General features: G+C 31.5%; 1 protein-coding gene across 2 annotated transcripts in view; it reads left to right on the forward strand.

The window, feature by feature from the left end:
• LOC142319254 (SH3 and multiple ankyrin repeat domains protein 3-like) overlaps positions 1-19,944 on the forward strand; it is a 551,207-nt gene that overhangs the window by 516,437 nt on the left and 14,826 nt on the right. For both annotated transcript variants that reach the window (XM_075356300.1, XM_075356302.1), the window contains 5 exons: positions 1,233-1,458; positions 4,958-5,159; positions 8,111-8,321; positions 10,500-10,595; positions 15,467-15,681. In XM_075356300.1, coding sequence (XP_075212415.1) covers positions 1,233-1,458; positions 4,958-5,159; positions 8,111-8,321; positions 10,500-10,595; positions 15,467-15,681 — 950 coding nt within the window. The remainder of the gene's footprint in view (positions 1-1,232; positions 1,459-4,957; positions 5,160-8,110; positions 8,322-10,499; positions 10,596-15,466; positions 15,682-19,944) is intronic.

Raw genomic sequence — 19,944 nt, forward strand, 5'->3', positions numbered from 1 at the left:
TTCACAACAGAAGCATACAAGGAAGCTTGTATGTGGGAATGTAAAAATGAAAGTTTTTAACTTATGAAAATGCCATATCTGACCGGGATTTGAACCCAGTATAATGGGTTGAAAGACTGAGATGCTACCACTCCACTTTGGAGAACGGCAATTTACCTATTTAATAAATTTATTTTCTGCATTTATTTCATAATATTTCTTCTTGTTTTTTTTTAAATTTTTCAAAAGTAGACATTTTAATTTACTCATTTAAATTTTTATTTACTGTGTAAAGAAATTTTGAGAGATCTATCATAATGATATTAGCGGTGTTTGATAAATACCTGAAATATCAAAGATGGCACTCGTAATAAATTTTTGAGGCCATTCTTAAGATTCATGCATCTCTGCTAGGTGCATACACCAGATTTCAATTAGATACATTTTTAATTCTGTTGTTGGGATTTCAATTAGATACATTTTTAATTCTGTTGTTGGTAGTAATTTGTGTCGATCAAGTATTGTGATTTGTGAAAAATGAATGAAAAAGAGTTTCGTGTTTTCATACATTACTTTTTGTAAGGCAAAATTACACAAGAAATTAAAGATAAGCTAGATAAATATTATGATGAATCAACTCCATTTTACAAGCAGTTTGGTTATTTTTGAAGCACAAATAATGCTAGTGTTCTAGCTTATTGAGGTCACAAATGCAGAGAATTTAAAAAAACGAAGTTATGGTGATGGATTTAGAAGATTGAATCCCATGAAATCACAAAGTAAATAGACAAATCAAATAAATGGTTTCATCATATTTTTCATGAATACTTATGTATGTAAAAACTGGCTGCAAGAAAACTGGTGCCACATTTGCTTACAATAGATAAAAAATGTGAACAAGAAACCATTTCTTAGCATGGTTTGGATCTGTTTCAATATAATTAGGAGGAATATTTGTGCCATTTCATAACAAATATGAAAGTTGGATACATCGCTTGAAACTATCCTTGAAACTAGAGAACACCAAAATAGTGAGTTGCTATTGAGGAAATTGCTTCAAAGACAGGATTTTGTATCAGGGTGCCTTAACTTGACACTGATCTTTTAGAGGTAATGTGGTATAGAAATTCTAATTTTATGGTAAATGAGTTTAATCAAGTATCAAACTGTTGAAGAAATCTGTAGTATATTTTGACCAAAATAAAGAATTAAAAAAAAAAAAATGTTTATTTTTTATTAATTTATTGTTTTAGTGACTGGGGCTACAGACTGTGGATTACTGGAAGGTAATTTAAGAGGTGAAACTGGTTTGTTTCCACCTCACTGTGTCCAAGAAGTTAGGTTGCGACAAGGTCTTGTACCTCCACCTCCACCAGCTGCTCCCTTACAAAGGAGAAATTCTAGAGTTGTTGGTAGACGTGAATCAAATGCATCTACTACAGTTAAACATTTTGCAACAGCCCCACGGCATAAGAAACAGTATGTATTATTTTTATTGAATTCTTTCTATCAGTTAAATTTTATTTAACTAATCACATTTTATATTATATGGCCTGGCTGCCAAACAAAGTTGCCAAGATGTTGGGCAGGGCATGGGCTCAAGTTGGAGTCAGAAGTTAACGGGTTAAAGAAACCTGTATGAATAAAATTGACAGTGACTCTTTTAGAGTAAGGAGATCCTGGATTACTCCAGGAGATTAATCATATTGATGCTTGGCATTAAAAGGGTGAAATTTAAAAAACTGTTCTGTAATTTTTTTTTGTGAAATAATGTTTCTGTTCGATTTAAAGATGTCTTTACCTTTTTTTGTTGTATATTAGCCTTAATGGGTAATTTCTTGAATTTCCTTCATGATATTTAAAATACGAGGGTTATTTTGTTTTCAAGGTCCAATCGGTCGCAAAATAAAAACCCGCTCAAAAATCAGGTGAACCTTTGCGCATATGTGTTGCGCAGCGTCTCTAGTATGGCCTTCAATCATGGCGCGTGACTTCGTATAGTTCTGGACACGCAACTAGCACGTAAACATGTCTACAACAATAGCATCTCCCACCAAATGTGAAGTGCGTGTGGTAATTCAATTTCTTCAGGCTGAGGGGTGTAATGCAGCTTAAATTCATCGACTAATAAGTAACGTGTACGGTGAAACTTCAATGAGTGACAGCAAAGTGCGACAATGGTGCAGGAACTTTAAAGCTGGACATGCAGGTGTTCATGATGCAGGCGGTCAGGGAAGGAAGCAAGTATCAGCCGATGATCTCGGTGAGCGAGTGGATGAGGCAATTCGAGAAAATCATTGGTTCACAATTTCTGTATTGAGTGATTCATTTCCTGAAATGTGAAGGTCAGCTCTCTATACTCTTGTGAGTGAGAGACTTCAGTACTGCAAACTGTGTGCGAGATGGGTTCCCAAGATGCTATCTGACCATCACAAAACAATGAGAATGGACGCCTCCCTAACGTTTCTCCAGCGCTACCACAATGAAGGAGAAGATTTTTTGAACAAAATTGTCACAGGGGACGAGACATGGGTCCATTTAGAAACTGAAGAAACAAAAGAACAATCCAAACAGGGGATGCATTCTCATTCTCCCAGTAAACCAAAGAAGTTCAAGCGAACCTTCTCCAACAGAAAGCGTATGGCTACTGTGTTCTGAGACCGGAATGAAGTTCTCTTGGTGGAATTCATGGAACGTGGCACGACCATCACTGCAGCCTCATACTGCGTGACTCTTCAACGCCTATGAAGGACAATTCAGAATAAGCAGAGAGGAATGTTGTCATCAGGCATTGTCTTTCTCCATGACAATGCTCAGCCGTACACTGCAGCTGTAACAAAGAATCTCCTGCAGCGTTTTCGTTGGGAAGTGTTTGATCACCCACCATACAGTCCGGACATGGCTCCATCTGATTTTCAGCTATTTGCTTACATGAAACATGCTGGCTAGGAGGACAACATTTTGGCACAGACGTTGAGCTGCAGACCAGCATAGAAACATGGCTGAAAACACAGGTGGCTCCGTTTTGTGATGAGGGTATTGGAAAGTTGGTACCATGCTGCGACAAATATCTAAATCTAGTGGCAACTATGTAGAGAAATTGCGTAACTATGTAAGTACTTGTTACAAATAAAAAATTTTTTTTTTTCACTGTGGTTATAATTTCGTGACCGATCGGACCTTGAAAAAAAAATAACCCTTGTATTTTGTAACTGATGGAGTGTCTATTTTATTCTCACTTACTCTAGAGACCAATACTTTTGGATTATTATTTGCCAAAAAATGATTATTTAACCATTAATTTTGTGTTTTGTTTGTTATAATAGTATAACACCTGTAACCATATTAATTAAATGAACATGACAATGAACTAAATTGCCTGTCATGAGGTAATTTAACATATGGTAATAATTTCCTACGTGTAAAAATGGTGGCAATTTTGTTATCTCATATTGCTGTTGACAATAATCTAATGATAATTTATAAAGCAAATTATGATAGGTGCTGCCATCTTGTAGTTTCATTCCACTGCTCATTCCACATAACTTTCATAACTTCCACATTCCAAAACTCCTTGATGCACGCTCTCTCATTTTCTGTCAGGTGAATTTGTTATGGAATTGAGTAACACTGTTTTGTTAATGTATGTAAAACTACTTGCAGTGATTAAATTTTTAACAATGGAAAAAACGAACACTAGTAACATTCACTGTTTTCTTTTCTGTTGATGAGTTGATGAAAATACAATGTCTTAGTAGGCAATAAACCTTTTTGCATCAGAAGCTGGTGAAGCAAATATTGCAGATAAACTTTGCCATGATTGATCAGTTTTTGTGACTAATGAGAAGCTCCAAAAGGAGGTGTATGAGTTGATTCAAAATGATTGTTGTATCCTGCAACAACACATTGCCATCTAGATAGGCACATCAAAAGAATGAGTAGAAATCATTATTGCACAACTGAGTGACTGTAAAATCTGTTTATGTGGTGGGTGCCATGCAAACCTTAAATTTGAGTGTATTCTACACTCCTTGATTAATCCTTTGGATCCTAAGGATTATGTCCTTGATTAATTATTACCAAAATTAAATGATATTAGTGATCTGTAATCAGAAGTTATCCTAAAATTTTAATAGAAAATTGGTTAACCCAGTCTGATGATATCAAGATAAATTATATCAAAAAATTAGGCTTTTTGTTCCGCACCCCTGAATAAATTGTCCCAGTACATAACCAAATAGACATACTAATGAAATGGAATCATGTAATAGTACAAGGATTTAGATTCCAGAATTAAAAACAATAAAATAATGATTTTTTGCTCCCACTCCTTTTTTAGGAGTAAGAAAATATTTTAGCTACTAAGTGGCATTAAATAATATGAAAAGATTTACCTAATCTTTGAATAAAGTTTTAACGTACAGGACCCATAAGATCAGTAACTCCTTACTCTGATGATATTTACTGAAATTAAATGACATTAATGCCCTAAATATAGAAATCATCCTGCCAAATTTCATCCAAGTTGGTCCATCCAGCCAGAAGATATATCAAGGAAAAACATGCCAACATACATACATATATATATATATACATGTATATATATATATATATATATATATATATATATATATACACACATCCTTTCAGAATTTTGCAATGCCAAGGGAGTCTTGAAATATCAGGTCCTGCAAAAACCCAGAAACGCAAAATTTAATTCAATTAGCATATTTTTTCTTTTATAGTATATTAAATATCTATGCAGTATTACTATGTAACTGGGAAATTAAAAAGTAATGAGTAAATTTAAAAAAATTGTTTTTGTTTTTCTAGTTTAATACAATAACATACAAGTCGCTATTGAAAACGTGTGATGATTTGTTTTTTACTTAAAAAGTATCTTGTTAAATATTTAAATTATGAGTTATGATTGTAAGTTTCTAACTGGGGGTGTATTTTATTTGTACTTTTTTCCTAGGTTACCAGCAGAACCTCGAACAGTGGTTTTGCATAGAGCAAGAAGAGGATTTGGCTTTGTGTTAAGAGGAGCAAAGGCTACATCACCTTTGATGGAATTAACACCATCTCAGAGGTGTCCAGCGTTGCAATATTTAGATGATGTCGATAAAGGTGGTGTTGCTGATATGGCTGGCCTAAAAAAAGGAGATTATCTTTTAAAGGTGAATATACTTATTAAAAAAACATTTACTTGTAAGATTGTTATAAAAAATTTATGCATTTTTAAGAAAGTATGTTTTATTAATGTATTCAAATTTCATATTTAATTGAAATGTAATTAGTTGATAACTTTGTGTGTGTGTGTATTTATGCACTTTGTTTAAATAAAACATTTTATTTAATGTTTTCTCTTTTCTAGTTTAAATTGAACTTTTGTAGTGTACCAACCAGTGCACAGAGTTCATATATCAACAAGCGATGCTGTCTTGTAGCAACTTTCAGAAACATAACACCATTTGATGCATCATATTATAGTTTGTTTTTGAGCTGCATTAACTGGAATGAACACATTTACTCTTCTCAGATTTTAAGTGAAAATGAAAGACCTTGAAGAACAGTGTGTTATATGTTAAATTATGTCGCAAAACTTCATAGAAAAGTTTAAAATGGTTCACCAAGCATTTAGGGAAGACTGTTTGAGGAAGTTGTGATGCTACAAACTAGCTATTTTAAATGGGGCAGAATATCGACAAAGAATCCCAGGCCTGGATGACTTTCACATCAATAAATGAGGATAACGATGATGCGATTCATGAAGATTACTGCTTAACTTCAGAAAGATTGCTGATGAAGTGGGACTCAACATAAAATCATGCCATACAATTTTAATGGAAAAAGTTAACATGTATATCCCTACAAAATTTGTGCTACATTTGTTGACTTATGATCAGAAAGGTAATCATGTTAACATCTTGACTCTGCCACTACTGATGGAAACGTTTTGAAAAAATGTTATAACAGGAGCTGGGAATTGGGTTTTTGGCTGTGGTTTGGAAATCAACTTTAAAAAAGTTTGAGTGAGTTGATCAAATGTAAATTGTTCATGTAACATCACCTTGATGTTAGGAGTTTTTTTTTTAATGGAAAGACTTGGTTTGTTATGAATTTTTTTAATGTGAACAGACAATAAACAATATGTTTTACGTTGAAGTTTTATGGGATTTGAGGGATGCTGAATGTAAAACAAGGCTTGAGGAAACCAGCTGTGGGGAAACCAGACTTGGTTGATACTATGACAGTGCACCAGCTCATGCATCATTTCTATTCTGCCATTATCAGGAGATAACTGTTTTTCCTCCCCAACCCTTCTCTATACCATAGACTTAGTCCAGCAAACGTTTTCTTACTTCCAAAATTGATGGTAACCTTAAAAGGACATTGTTTTTCAGACCATAAATAAGATTAAGGAAAATATGATATAATAGTTGCTCAGCTCATAATTATTTCTCCATGTCTTCTTAAACAATAATTCTCATTGTAAAAAGCTTACGCTTTTTTGTTTTTAAAAATGGTTGTAGCATTTTGAGGAATAGTATTTCATGTCAGGTTGCCTTCAGTCAATTGGTCTGGATACCTTACAGGCATCTTTTAAGTATAATGTTTTAGATTTCTTTTATTTCTTTGAAGGATTTTCTCATTACGTACCTAAACCAAGATTTTAGATTCTGAACAGGTCATGCAGAAACTTTAAGCAAGTAAATTAAGTAATCAGAACATATAAAAGCACTGTTTTTACTTGGAGCAAAGCTATAATGAGTCCTTTGCCAATATGAATGTTGGAAAACAGTATCCTAGTGTACTATAATAAATTGTGTGATAGAATTGCATTTTATTTTACTCCAAGTTAGATGATAAAAAATCATACACTTTCCTTTAAAATAATTTTATTTTAAAATTCATTGTTGGTTTTAATTAGGTCTTTAAATTAAGTGGTATCTGGCATATATTTTTAATTTCAGGATTCTCTTTCACAATAAATTAATAATTTGTAGTCTTTCCCTAACTGAAATTCTCTTTGTTAATTGTAAGGAAAAAAGATATGGAAATTGACTGAGGCAGCTGTGCTACTTATTACATCCACTGTATAGCAAAGTAAAGTAAGTTAAAAAGAATTCACTGGACTTATCATTATTTTGTTAACATGATGTAGTACGATACATTTTACTTGATGGATTCACATTAGACATGATAAATTATGATGGGTGTTTGATAATTTAATGCAAAAATAAACAAAACTGTTTTTCGGGAAAAAGTTGTTTCTTATTTCTCAGTATTAACTTCTTTCAAGTCTATTCACTTAGTCTAACAAAGCTCATGTTTTTCAATCACATCCTTATGTTATGATTTATTCAAGTCTTTCAAATAGGTAGTGGTTCTTCATTTTGCTTCATTTTGAACTTCTTCATTTTGCGTTAACATCTCTCTAACAAGCACTTCATCATATTTGGAAAAAACAGATAATATTCCAAAGGGGATAGAGGATGGAAAAACTTGGAAAATCCAAGTTTCATAGACTGTTATGAAATTACATAAAAATTCCTCTTGATTATATTGAAATAAACATACCACTTGCAAGTTGTTCTAATCAAGGTAGATGACTTACCATACTATTTATGCAGCTTGGCTTTAGTTTCTTGTGTAATTTTTACCTTTCAGAAGTAATATTATATCGCACAAGACTCAGTTTTATTCGTTTTTCACAAATTACAATATTTGGTTAATTCAAATGACTGCTACTAACAGTATTATGAGTGTATATTACTTATACTTCATGCTTTCTGCTTGCAGAGGTGTAGAAAACTAATATTGATCTCAGCAATGTGTTATGAAGGGCATCTTTTGACTTTCCATGGACTTATCAAACCCCTTGTACATTATAAAAATTATTTTAAGTTAAAGACCCAAACCTTACCTTTAAATTCACTTAAATTTATAACCTACTGGGTTATTAACTCAATTCAAATGCTGACTCTCTGAGCTTATACTTGATAATGTAACCTCTTCTTAATAAAAAATCTTCTAATACATATCGTCAAACTTATTTAACCTGTGTTTTTTTAGGGAGATCATTTCTTTGATTGTTTTTTATTAAAGTTAATTTATTGTATTACAGATAAATGGAGAAGATGTATCTGCAGCATCACATGAACATGTCGTGGACCTAATTCGTAGTTCTGGTGATCTGGTATCAATGACAGTTGTCTCATTAGGTGCCCTACCTTCTTCAAGATCTGCAGCAACCTTAGGTCAACCTGAAGGAACACCGACACCTAGACAGTATGCAACATTACCACGCAAACATAGCAATAACATTCCTACTATAGGTTTGTATTTAATAAAGTAAATAATGTTATAAATATAAATCAAGATAAAACATAAACCGGTACCCTAGACAACCGCAGAGCTTGCTTCGGTCGCCATTTCCATCTACTCAGAGGGCTCCACCCCCTGGACCCCCCCACACTGTTCATTATCCTCATGGTTGTGAGAATAATACTGATAAATAATAATTACAGTATTCAGGCTTTATAGAAACCTGAAAAAGAAACTAAATTATAAAAGATAGAGTAATAGAATTTATGGTAACTAAAGTACACACATCTTTGATGATGAAAAATTCATAACTTATTTCTTTGCCATAGTGGCAGAAATATAATAATGAAATAAAAGGATTAATATATTTTTTTCTTCTTAATGAATATCTTTCATTCACAACTTCACCCTCCTTGGTGGCAAAGAAATAATGAATATTTTTAATATCTTAACCTTCAAGGGAGCTAGGGCCTTGGTTGATGGCTTAAAACCTTCTCTGGGATAGTACAAATTTATCTTGCAAATTTGAGAGTTATTGATTGACAAACTTTTCAAAACATTCACTTAAAACTACTTTCAAGACTGTTTTCAATACTACTCAAAACATTCAAACTTTTCAAACATTTCCGAATATCTGTGATCTGTTAGATGGAGAGTGTACTTGATGCATGCAAAAGTTAGCACTCAACCTACTAACAAATACCATGTTTGAATTTTGAAAATCAGATGACTGTTTGCATAGATATAAGAGCACCCTATTGCACCTCCCAAAACAGCGGCACCAGGGGTACCTTGTTTATTATCAGTTGATGGATACTGATGGTTGGTATAACCTCACATGAGGTGCTTGCATACCTCACCACTTTAGCCTCACATACAGTCCCCACAGGAAGCCCATTCTTGTTAAACAGAAGTTTTTTAAATTTATTTAATGTTATTTTATTTAACATAAATTTAATTCCATATTTTTGTAATACTATTCATTCGATAGATTCAAATAATTCAGTTCAAACCCAGCTCAAACAGTGATAGACACTCATAGTTCATAGTTTGTTAATTCAAATCATTAAAGTTACTGCTTCAGCTGTAAAATCTTCACTACATATATATATATATATATATATATATATATGTGTATATATATTTTTTTGAGATGAAATATATCTAAAACCCTTCTCAGTTATGCCAAGAAACAAGGGTAAAAGTTTGGTTGCAGTTGATCAAGTAGTTTTTTTTGTTTATCCCAAACCCTCTTCTTCTTTATATAATGGTGTATATATGTAGATAGATAGATTCTACTCATAAAAATAATGGAAAAAGTCCATATAAACATGTGTTCTAAAATGCTTCGTTTGCGAGTTACGACTAGTGAAAGATTTTGCTCAGATTTCAGTTATCACAGTGAAATTATAATTACTAGTAATTATACCACCAATAATTACAGTGAAATTATATCATACTGAAATTTTTATAGGATGTTAATTAAGCAGCAAAATTAATATTTCTTACAATTTTTGATCTGAGAAATTGAATGAAGTAGATAGCAGAACCGTATCTGCACTAGTTTTTGAGAAATCTGGGGTGAAAACCAATAGATTGGGGTAAAATTACATTTCATAAATCCTTCATTTCATATTACATTTCAGACATAGCTGAAGCTAAGAAAGGTATAATCTTTGATGAAAAGAATAGTTACGTATTCTTTATAATGTCCACCTTTAACAAACCAGATTACCGAACAAGCAGTTTTTGTATAACTCAACACAATACTTTAACTTATGAAAAAGAATCTTTTTATGCTTATGTTACCATTTTTACAGATTGCCTAAATGTTTAAATTTTCTCCATCTGTGTTCAACATTTTTATAAATATGTGCTTGATTAATTAAAATAATGTCTTTTGTATTATGAATTATTTTTTTATGTTTAGTATTATCATATAATTGTTTTTAATATTATTTCATATACTTATATTTTAAACATATAATATGGATTTAAATCAAAGTATTTTTTTTATTTTTTGGTTTTGTTTGATCCATCCAGGCAATTGTTGAAGGAGTTCGATATTTTTATCCATGTAGTAGCATATATGTATCTAATAATTCCTGATTGGATCTATATAATTTATTATTGTTTATTGATCACAATAAAATATTTCTTTCTTTATTATATTGTTTTTTTTTTTTCAGGGAGGTCACCTGCTCCATTACCACCTAGACGAGATCCAAAAACAACATTAAGTGTTGGACGAGCGCGAGCTAGATCTATGGTTGCTGGTTTAGGAGGTAAATAAATAATTTATGTTTGTTGTCTTTTGAATACTCAAAAAGTTAGTTTGTATAGAATCAACATTTATGTCCATCTGTCTGGCCAACTGTTCGTATAATAACTTTTGAATAGCATGTCAGAGGGTTGAGATACATACTTACAAAACAAATTATTTATTGTCGTAAATTTTTAGCATTTACTAATTATTTTCTCTTTGGTAATTATAGGCTTACGCTCAGTTACAGTTGCCCCTCTTTTTTTTGGATGATAAGGAATGAATATTGTGATGTATGAAAAAATACCAAGCCTGACTGGGATTTTACCCCAAAACGTCACATATGAAAGGCAAAAACACTATCACTACATTACAAAAATGGTGGAGTGAATTATAATGAATGTTATTTTTTCTGAAAATAAGAAGGGGTTTTTAAGACACTAGGTAAAAATTGTGTTAACAAATTTTCCCTTTCTTTTTTAATTTTATTTATTTCTAATTCAGTCCTACTATTTAGGAAATATTTATTTTATGTAAATAGTTAATAATTTTCAATTTAGTAGGGTATAATCATTCTTCCATGCAACAATCATGGGTATTAACATTCAAAAATAAGTAAATGAACATTAAGTTATTTTCTTGTAAATGTCAAATTAAAATTGCTTCCGTGGCGTGAATGGTAGTATCTTGGGTTCAAATTCCAGTCAGCCACGGCATTTTTCATACGCTACATTTCCATATCCCATGCACAAGCTTCAAGCTTATGTGGCAATATCAAGCAAAAAAAAAAGTTTTGCTAAAAACAAAAATGCAGTCATGAGGTGCAATTATATTATTTTCTCAGGCACTGTGTATAGCAAAACAATGTTCATTACGTACAATTTTATTTACTTATTTTATTCAATTTTAATTTTTTTATGAAAATTTGTCCATCCATTTTTTAATCTAGTAGAGTTCATTGTTTTCTTATTTTTATTAGTTTAATGATTATTTCCTGTAGAGTATAGAAATTTACGATTTTTAATAAAAACATAAAAAATAATTTGTTCTTAAAAAAAAAGAAAGAAAATCTGGATGAGATACAAGTAATATTCTGCGAAGGTCAAAATGCCAGATGCTGGTCATACCCAGTCTGATAGAAATACCTACCAGTTTTGAAAATATGATAGAAGAAAAGAAAAAATGTATTTAATAACCTAAATAGATTAATTGTAGAATATAGAACAATGTTTACTATTTTTTTAAACATAGCGGATATTTTGTATTAAAAATTAAATCATTCATATGGCAACCTCCATTATCTATACAACTTTGCATCTTCGCCTGAAGTTTTACATTACTTACCTGGATTTTATAATATTTCAGCAGATATTTTCTTGTTGGATATCAGATTTTAAACCATCAACTGTTTTTGGGTTATGTTTGTAGACTTAAACTTTCAGATGCCTTCAGAGAAAAAATTATATGCTCTAAGATAAGGTAAATATGCAGGTCATGGGATGTTGCCTTTTTATGAGATTACACATCCTGCAAACATTTTTCTTAAACACCTATGGATCGTCTAGATATACAGCGTTAGACAATTTTGTAAATCTTACAACTTGATCTGAGAGTTCATTAAGCTTTGGTTGCAGGTAGTTGTGTTGTCTATTGTGTTAACATAATGATGGAAGCTACAGTAGTGCCTTGCATTATCTCCTCAAAAAAAAAGTACAGGTCTATCACTCCAAAATCTGCTACTGCATACCAAACAATGATTCACAGTCAAGAGGATGCAGCTGTCAATGATTATTTTCTGCCCAGTACAAAAATTCTGTTTGTTTACATATCCTGTTAAATGAAAATGAGTTTCATCACTTTACAGCCGAACAGGGTTCACTGGAATATTTTGATGAATCGTCTGAGAAAATGCAATGTAATTCACCAAATCTCTTTTACTGCTGTACAGTCATCATCTTGTATGAATGAAACTTCACATGAAAATTTCATGTGAACTTCACAAGATCCACATGTAAAATTCTTCTCATTGTCAGATTTAATAATCCCAAAGCTGCAGCGTTCTTAAAAGTTGAGCATCACAGAGATTGTTTTACACCTGTCTCACTTTTCAGATATTTTCAATTGTTCAAATGCTGCAAGTCTTACTGGAGGATTTATTCTTCAAAGCTAAAGCAGTACCCCCAAAATTTGTTGCCTATAACAATGTTGTCTTCCTGTTAGGAACTGCAAAATTTTTATACAGCCTAAAATGAGTGTGAAATACAGTATGTATAAAAAGGAATCACCCAGTTTCAAACATATACTGTATTGATAAATAAAAATGTGTTACAATTACAACAAGGCAAATTAGATACTATTCAAAATTTTTTTAAATTTCACTTAAAGTGTTATAAATGTTCTGTATGTCTTCCATCTGCTGCATGCATGGATAACATCAAGGCAATAGCTGAATTCTCATGCACTCTGTTGCAAACAGTCTTCTGTTACAGAAGTTACTGCAACTGTGATACTGTTTCTCAACTCATCCAAATCAGCAATTAATGGTGGAACATAAACTCTTTGCTTTACATGTCCCCACAAGAAAAAGTCACAAGGTGTAATATCTAGGGATCTTTGAGGCCAAGTTTCGGGTTCTTGTACATCCTACTCAGCATCAAGGCAATGTTTCATTTAGAAATACATGAACTTGGTTGTACTTATGTGACAGGGCCCTATCTCGCTGAAGAATCAAGTGTCTTCATTTAGTTATGGAAAAAGCCTCTTCTGCAGCATGGATAAAAATGAAATAAGATAAGAATGCTGTTTTAATCTGTTTCCTTAAAAAAAGAAAGGGCCATAAATTTTTGTAAATTAAATCACTTAAAAAATATTAATTTTTGATAAATCTGACTCCTGCTGTACGATCTCATGCAGAATCTGAAGTTCCCACTTGCAGACATGTGATATGAAACTTTACTGCTTAAGTTAAATGTTGCTTCATCACTAACAATTGATTACAATAAGAAACTATTGTTTTCCTTATCATCTAAGAACATATCACAGGAACCTTTACACTACCTTTTGTCACGTACTTAAGAGATTGTATCGGTTGTAATCAGTATGGCCTGAAATACAAGCATCATCCTGACCCACACCAAACAATATGAGGGATTGCAAGTTCTCAGTTATTGTGACAAGTGGACTTTTTCGAGCTTTGTTGAAATGTGTCTTGAATTTGTTGTACATTGCCCACTAATGTGCATGACTCAACTCTTCTTAAATAAACACCCCTATTCATCAAATTGTTTATACCAGCAACAAATATTCTTAATCAGCGAAACTTAATCAATTCTGAAACTTGTCGAAATGCATACTGAACTGTTACTATGGACTCTGCTAAACTGTAGAATACACAATATGCTCTTTGTTGCATAGATGCCATGTTGTTTACGACTGAAGTTAGTGTACATTTGAGTGCTAGTATTGCAGTCTCGTGACTAGTATTTGAAATTCTAGGATGTGGACTTTAAAATGGTGCAGATTTCATATACTGACCTTGTGTGGTTGCACATGTGTAGGGTTTTGAAATTGGGTGGTTCTTTTTGATACACGCTTAGTTGCTGTTTTTGATGACAGGATTATCTTTTTTAAAATAAGTCTCAATAATGAATGTTTGCCATTCACCATTCTGTGTTATGATAATAGTTAAAATGGTAGGGTATTCTCTATAATGTGGTGTAGCTCAATTACATCTCACTGTACTAGCATTTTAACAGCAAAGGTGAAAAATCTGGAAGTTATTGTTGTTAGGGTCTATAGTTTATAGTATTTATTCTTTTTCATTTTTCTCACCGATGAAGTTATTGTTTAAATTTTATCTTGTTCAGTTCTCATGTCTTTATGTCTATCATGATATTACAGTTTACGGTTATATATTTTCTTTCACTTTTTCAAATTTCTCCATCTCGTTTTATGCCTGTTTATTCCAGTCATTTCTTTTTTTTTTAAGAGTACCCTCCTTCTGTTAGATTTATCACAATTTTCTTTTCCTCATGTTTAGAGGTGCGAAACATTTTCTCTTCAGTCATTTAACTTCTATTCTGCAATAAAAACTTCCCATTTTTATTTTTTTTATAAAAAATTGTTGTAACTTCCCTTCTGAATATGTTTACATTATTTTAATAGCTGTTTCTTTTTTAGTTCCTAATATTTACATTCATATATTTCTTTCCATTTTCCTCAACCTTTCCACCATTTCTGTAGAGAGGAGGACCTACGTTTCAAAGTCATAGAAAATATTTGGAATAATATATTGATTAAATAGTTTTGTTTTTTTATTTTAAAATTTTACGTTTAAGAATATTTCTTGTTTTCATAAATGGACCATCGTAAGTTGAATGAATAACTTTTTTTTATCTTTATGCAATAATTATGTATTACTTGTCAGAGTTTAGAAAGTGTAAACAGTTGTTCAGTAATTCCTCAGACAGAGGTATCTCATATAGTTTTGGGAATGTTATTAGTATACTAGATAGAATAGTGTACTGTGACAAAATTTTGTAGATAATAAGAAGCCAGACATCAGTCTAACAATGCATCCTACTCTACACATCAACTGAGTTTATTAAACTTTGATGAGTAACAACTGCAGTTTTGTACTATTACTGTTACTAAAATGTAACTTATGCGACAGTGTTGTACATTGTATGGTGCATGTACAGTTTAGTCATTAGCCTTAAGCTAGAACTTTGCATCAGAGGTGTTATTCATAGATTAGGTGCTACTGAAGAGTGTATCAATAATATTATTATTGATGAATTATCTGGATCAAACAATTTAAAAATCTTATTTCAATGTTTGTGAAAAAATCCTCTTCTTGCAATAGATTTAAAAAAAAAACTTATTTTTTTAAAGATGGTAACAATGCTGAAGAGGAATGTGGTACTGGTAAGAGTTCTAGTGCTGAATCAATACATCAAAGTGGTGGCAATACACCAGTTCCACCACGGACAGCTTCTATTAGAGCCAGACCAACTTCAAGTAGAATAACTGCTGCTGAATTAGAAGAATTATTCCAGCGTCAGACTGGAACTAATGGTGGTCATATGATGAGTTCATCAAATTTTCAGGTCAGTGCTTATAATAAGAAATTATATTTTTTTATTATTCTTTTGTGGATTCTTATAATATTTTGAGTTACTGATAATTGATTATTTTTTAACAATTAAGAATGAATAGAATTTCTAAGAATTTTTAAGAAGAGAATTTGTAAGTTTCTTAAATTTTTTAAGAAAAAAAATTATCCAATTTATCTTTTAACACAAAAGCAAAATTTCTGGACATTTTATTAGACCAGTACTGTATATTATTTTATATATTATTTCTTCAAAAATATTAAATATGATCCAATAACTGCTACTTTCTTGTGCGAGTATTATTATTGCTATTAATATTATATTTTATCTTGGTCCACCATCAGCATATTTCATCATCAAAAAAGGTTTTTTTTCTAAAAGTACATAATGTTTATTTTTCCCTACTTCTGTTTATTTAGTGTAACCTTTATTTCAAATATTTTTGGTAGATCTCTAGTTTCTTGGGCTTGGTCCAGGTATTCAAACCGTGGGATTTGTGCTGTGAAGTTGCAAGTTGTGATCTAGTTGTCATGTAAAGAGAGTCCATCTCCAGCCACTAAGGAGATTTGTCAAATTCAACCACAGATCAGTAATAACACCAATCAACAGAACATCTGTCTTTTCTGCAAGTTTACAATGATGGAACATATATATATATATATATATTATATATATATAGGTGTATCACAAAGTTCTACCAGGACTTTCATAACCTATTCTACTCATGAATATGGAAAAATTTCATATAAACCTATGTCTAAAATGCTTCACATGTGAGTTACGGCTAGTGAAAGATTTCGGTACAATTTCAGCTATCTCAATGAAATGAGGTCACACTGAAATTTTTAAGATGTTAATTAAGGGAAAAAATTAGTGATTTATTTTGGTTTTTGACCTGAAGAATTGAATAAAATAGGTCCCAGAACCATGTCTGTAATAGTTTTTTAAAAAATCTGTGGTGAAAACTAATAAATTAGGGTAAAAAACCCTGTTTTTTTATCTTTGACATACAATAACTTTATTAAATGGGTAGTAAACATGTAAAAAATTTAAACAAAACTTGTAGAGAATTTAATTGTGAAGAAAATGATTTAAGATAAGTTGAAAAAACACAAAGAAAATTTAAAAAATCCGAATTTTATTTAAAAACAGTACATTACTACATTTGTCAGAAAAGTACTTATTGTAAACATACAAGTTTTTTTTTTTATGTGAATAATGTGTAAAAACAAAATTTACCATAAAAAATTTAAAAAAAAACTGGAAATACACAATTTAAAATAAAAGTAAATAAATAAAAATTACTTAGATAATATTTTTTTTATACAATAAATTATTTGAAAAATTATTATTTCAAAGTTGGCAATAAAATAACAAAAGCTGATCAACAATGCCCAATACTTTATTAGATTTAGCCATATTGGAATTTCAGACAATGAGTGCGATGATAGTGCAGCAAAAGAGGATTATTTCCAGGTTCCATTCACTAAGTGCATTGTTTTGAATGATCTTTGTTTTCTGAAGAGAGTGGTTCATGATTAAGTGGAAAAGTGAATAGAATGCTACCATCAACAATAAACCTCACCCAGTTAAGAACACTGTATCACTGTGAAGCTCCTCAGTCAGGAATAATGTTAAGAGGGAGTTATTGTTTGCTGTTTGCGAATAGGGCACACAAGGCTCACTCATGGATATCTGATAACTCAAACAGATGTACCTGTTTGTGCTCGCTGTGACTGCCACCTAACTGTGCACCACATTCTTGTGGATTGTATATGTTATGGGGCATTGCATGACAAGTTTAAACTAGGGGCTGACATGCAAAGTATGTTTGGGAACAATGCAATGATATTATTCGTCTTGCGAATTGTTAAGACTGTGCATATTGAATCAAAAATTTGATTATTCGTATGGTTTTTATCATCTGTTATAACATTTGGCATATGCCAGATGTTAATTCTGTTCTTTTCGTTTACTTTTTTGATGTTGAGTAATCTCTGTGGTTTTATTTCACTCTTAATGTATGTCTTGGGCTCTTTCCATGACGTACAACATGTATGTGCATTTAAAAAAAAAAATATTTGTATGTTTTCTATATAAATATAATATCTGGGCACTGATGATACGGTACTTTGTTGTGCACTCAGAAAAAAAATGTGTAAGAAAGGATATAGACCAAATAATGCAACAAATGTAAAATAATATTTATATTGGTAAACACAATAGATCATTTAAAAAAAGATTGACAAAAAATTACACAACATACAAAAAAAAAATGAGGTACATCTAATATAGTTGACCATTTATTAGAATGTAAACATAGTATCATTGATTGCAGAAATAATTTAGAGATGATAAAAAAAATGAATATTTTCAAGAAATATTACATTAATAATTATAATCAGAAATATTAAATAATGAACCACCAAATCATATTTGAAGATCATGATTTAATTAAAAACATAATAAAAATACAATATAACAGTTGGCAATAATGACAGAGGAACAAAAGAAGATAGTTCATTTTAAATATGTATAATTACAGTGTTTTGGTGGTTTTTATTTTGTATAATATTAAGTATTATTAACACAGTTGTTAATGTTTTATAGAATTATTTGAATTTGCAAAAAATTATATTTACATATACAGGTTGTCCCATATAAAACGCAACCCATCAATCACTCATCCATGAAATTTCAAAAGTCAAGCGTACTCCCCTACTCGTTACTGAAATGGACTCGTCCAACATCTGAACATCGCCGCGACACAGTAGAACACTACCGACAGTAACAACAATGCAATCATAACGTTCAGTGTATTGCTAGAGACAAGATGGTGTTTTCGCTAGATGAACGTGTTTTCATTGTTGAGTCGTACTTCAGTACGAAATCAGCGGTAGCAGTGAAAGATTTGTTTCGTCATAAGTACCCAGATAAACCAGCTCCTAACAAAACATCAGTATTAAGGTCAGTTGCAAAATTTAGAGAGACCGGTTCTGTTAATAACAAGGAACACAAAAGATCTGCATCAGTGTTGAATACAGATACAGTCACTGAAATCAAGGACCGATTACTCGCCTCGCCAAATAAATCGATCAGACGTTTGTCTGCTGAAATTAATTTGTATAAATTGACTGTTCATCGGGCGACCAAACAATTACAATTACGACCTTATCGTATTCAAACGGTTCATCATACACCTGCAGAAGTTGGGCGTGTGGTGGACGATATCGCAGAAGAAAATAATCAGTCCTATTTTTTTTTGAGTACACCATTAATGCAGAACGATATCAGGATATTTTATTTCAGTTCATCGCACTCTTGGAAGAGGAAGACAGACACTGCTGGCTACAACATGACGGTACGACATAGCACTACGCAGGTTCAACTTCTGATTTCTTTGAGGAATTCTTTGGTAATCGTGTTATCGGTCGAGGCTTGTGGCCACCAAGATCTCCAGATTTGACTGCGGCGGATTTTTTTCTACGGGATTACCTCAAAGAAAAAGCCTACAGCAACAAACCACGAACACTTGAACAATTGAAAGTCAATATTGAACAAGCTGTATTAAATATCCAGCCACAAACTTTGAAAAAAGTTGCAAGAAACGCTGTAAAAAGAATTGAAGCTTGTATTCAAGAAGATGGCGGCCACTTCCAACATTTACTCTAAATGTAAGGTAATGGATGGTAATAAAAATTACATTTACATTTACACATGCCTTTTTATTATTTCAATACCTACCAATATAAGGTTGGGTTGCGTTTTATATGGGACACTCTGTATATAATAATGTGTGTATATATATATATATATATATATATATATACACACACATTACAAATATACAAATTTTAAATATTAATATTATATTATATTTATTTATAATTTTTTGATATATATATAATTTTAAAATACTTTTAGAATTTTTAAAAGTATTTTTATATGCTTTTATTTAACTTACTCGTCATGTCTGTCATTCTATTAGCAAGGGATGGAAAAACTGTCATTTAATTTTTCTGTATTTCCTGATAATCTGTCAAGTTCAAAATTGGCATACATATTCATTGTGGATACAATGCAATGGGGTGCAAAACGTTTCATGAATAAATTGTTTTCAGTAGAAAATTAGTTGTTTCCAAGATACGTGATTTCAATGAATAAACTCAAAGTTGGCTGAGAGATAATGAGAGTGAGAGAGAGAATTGTCTGCTAACATGCTTTGTGTGGTTGTATGTTGATTTTCTTCATTCATTC

This window comes from Lycorma delicatula, chromosome 2 (assembly GCF_047948215.1).
Source record: "Lycorma delicatula isolate Av1 chromosome 2, ASM4794821v1, whole genome shotgun sequence".
Lineage (NCBI taxonomy): Eukaryota > Metazoa > Arthropoda > Insecta > Hemiptera > Fulgoridae > Lycorma > Lycorma delicatula.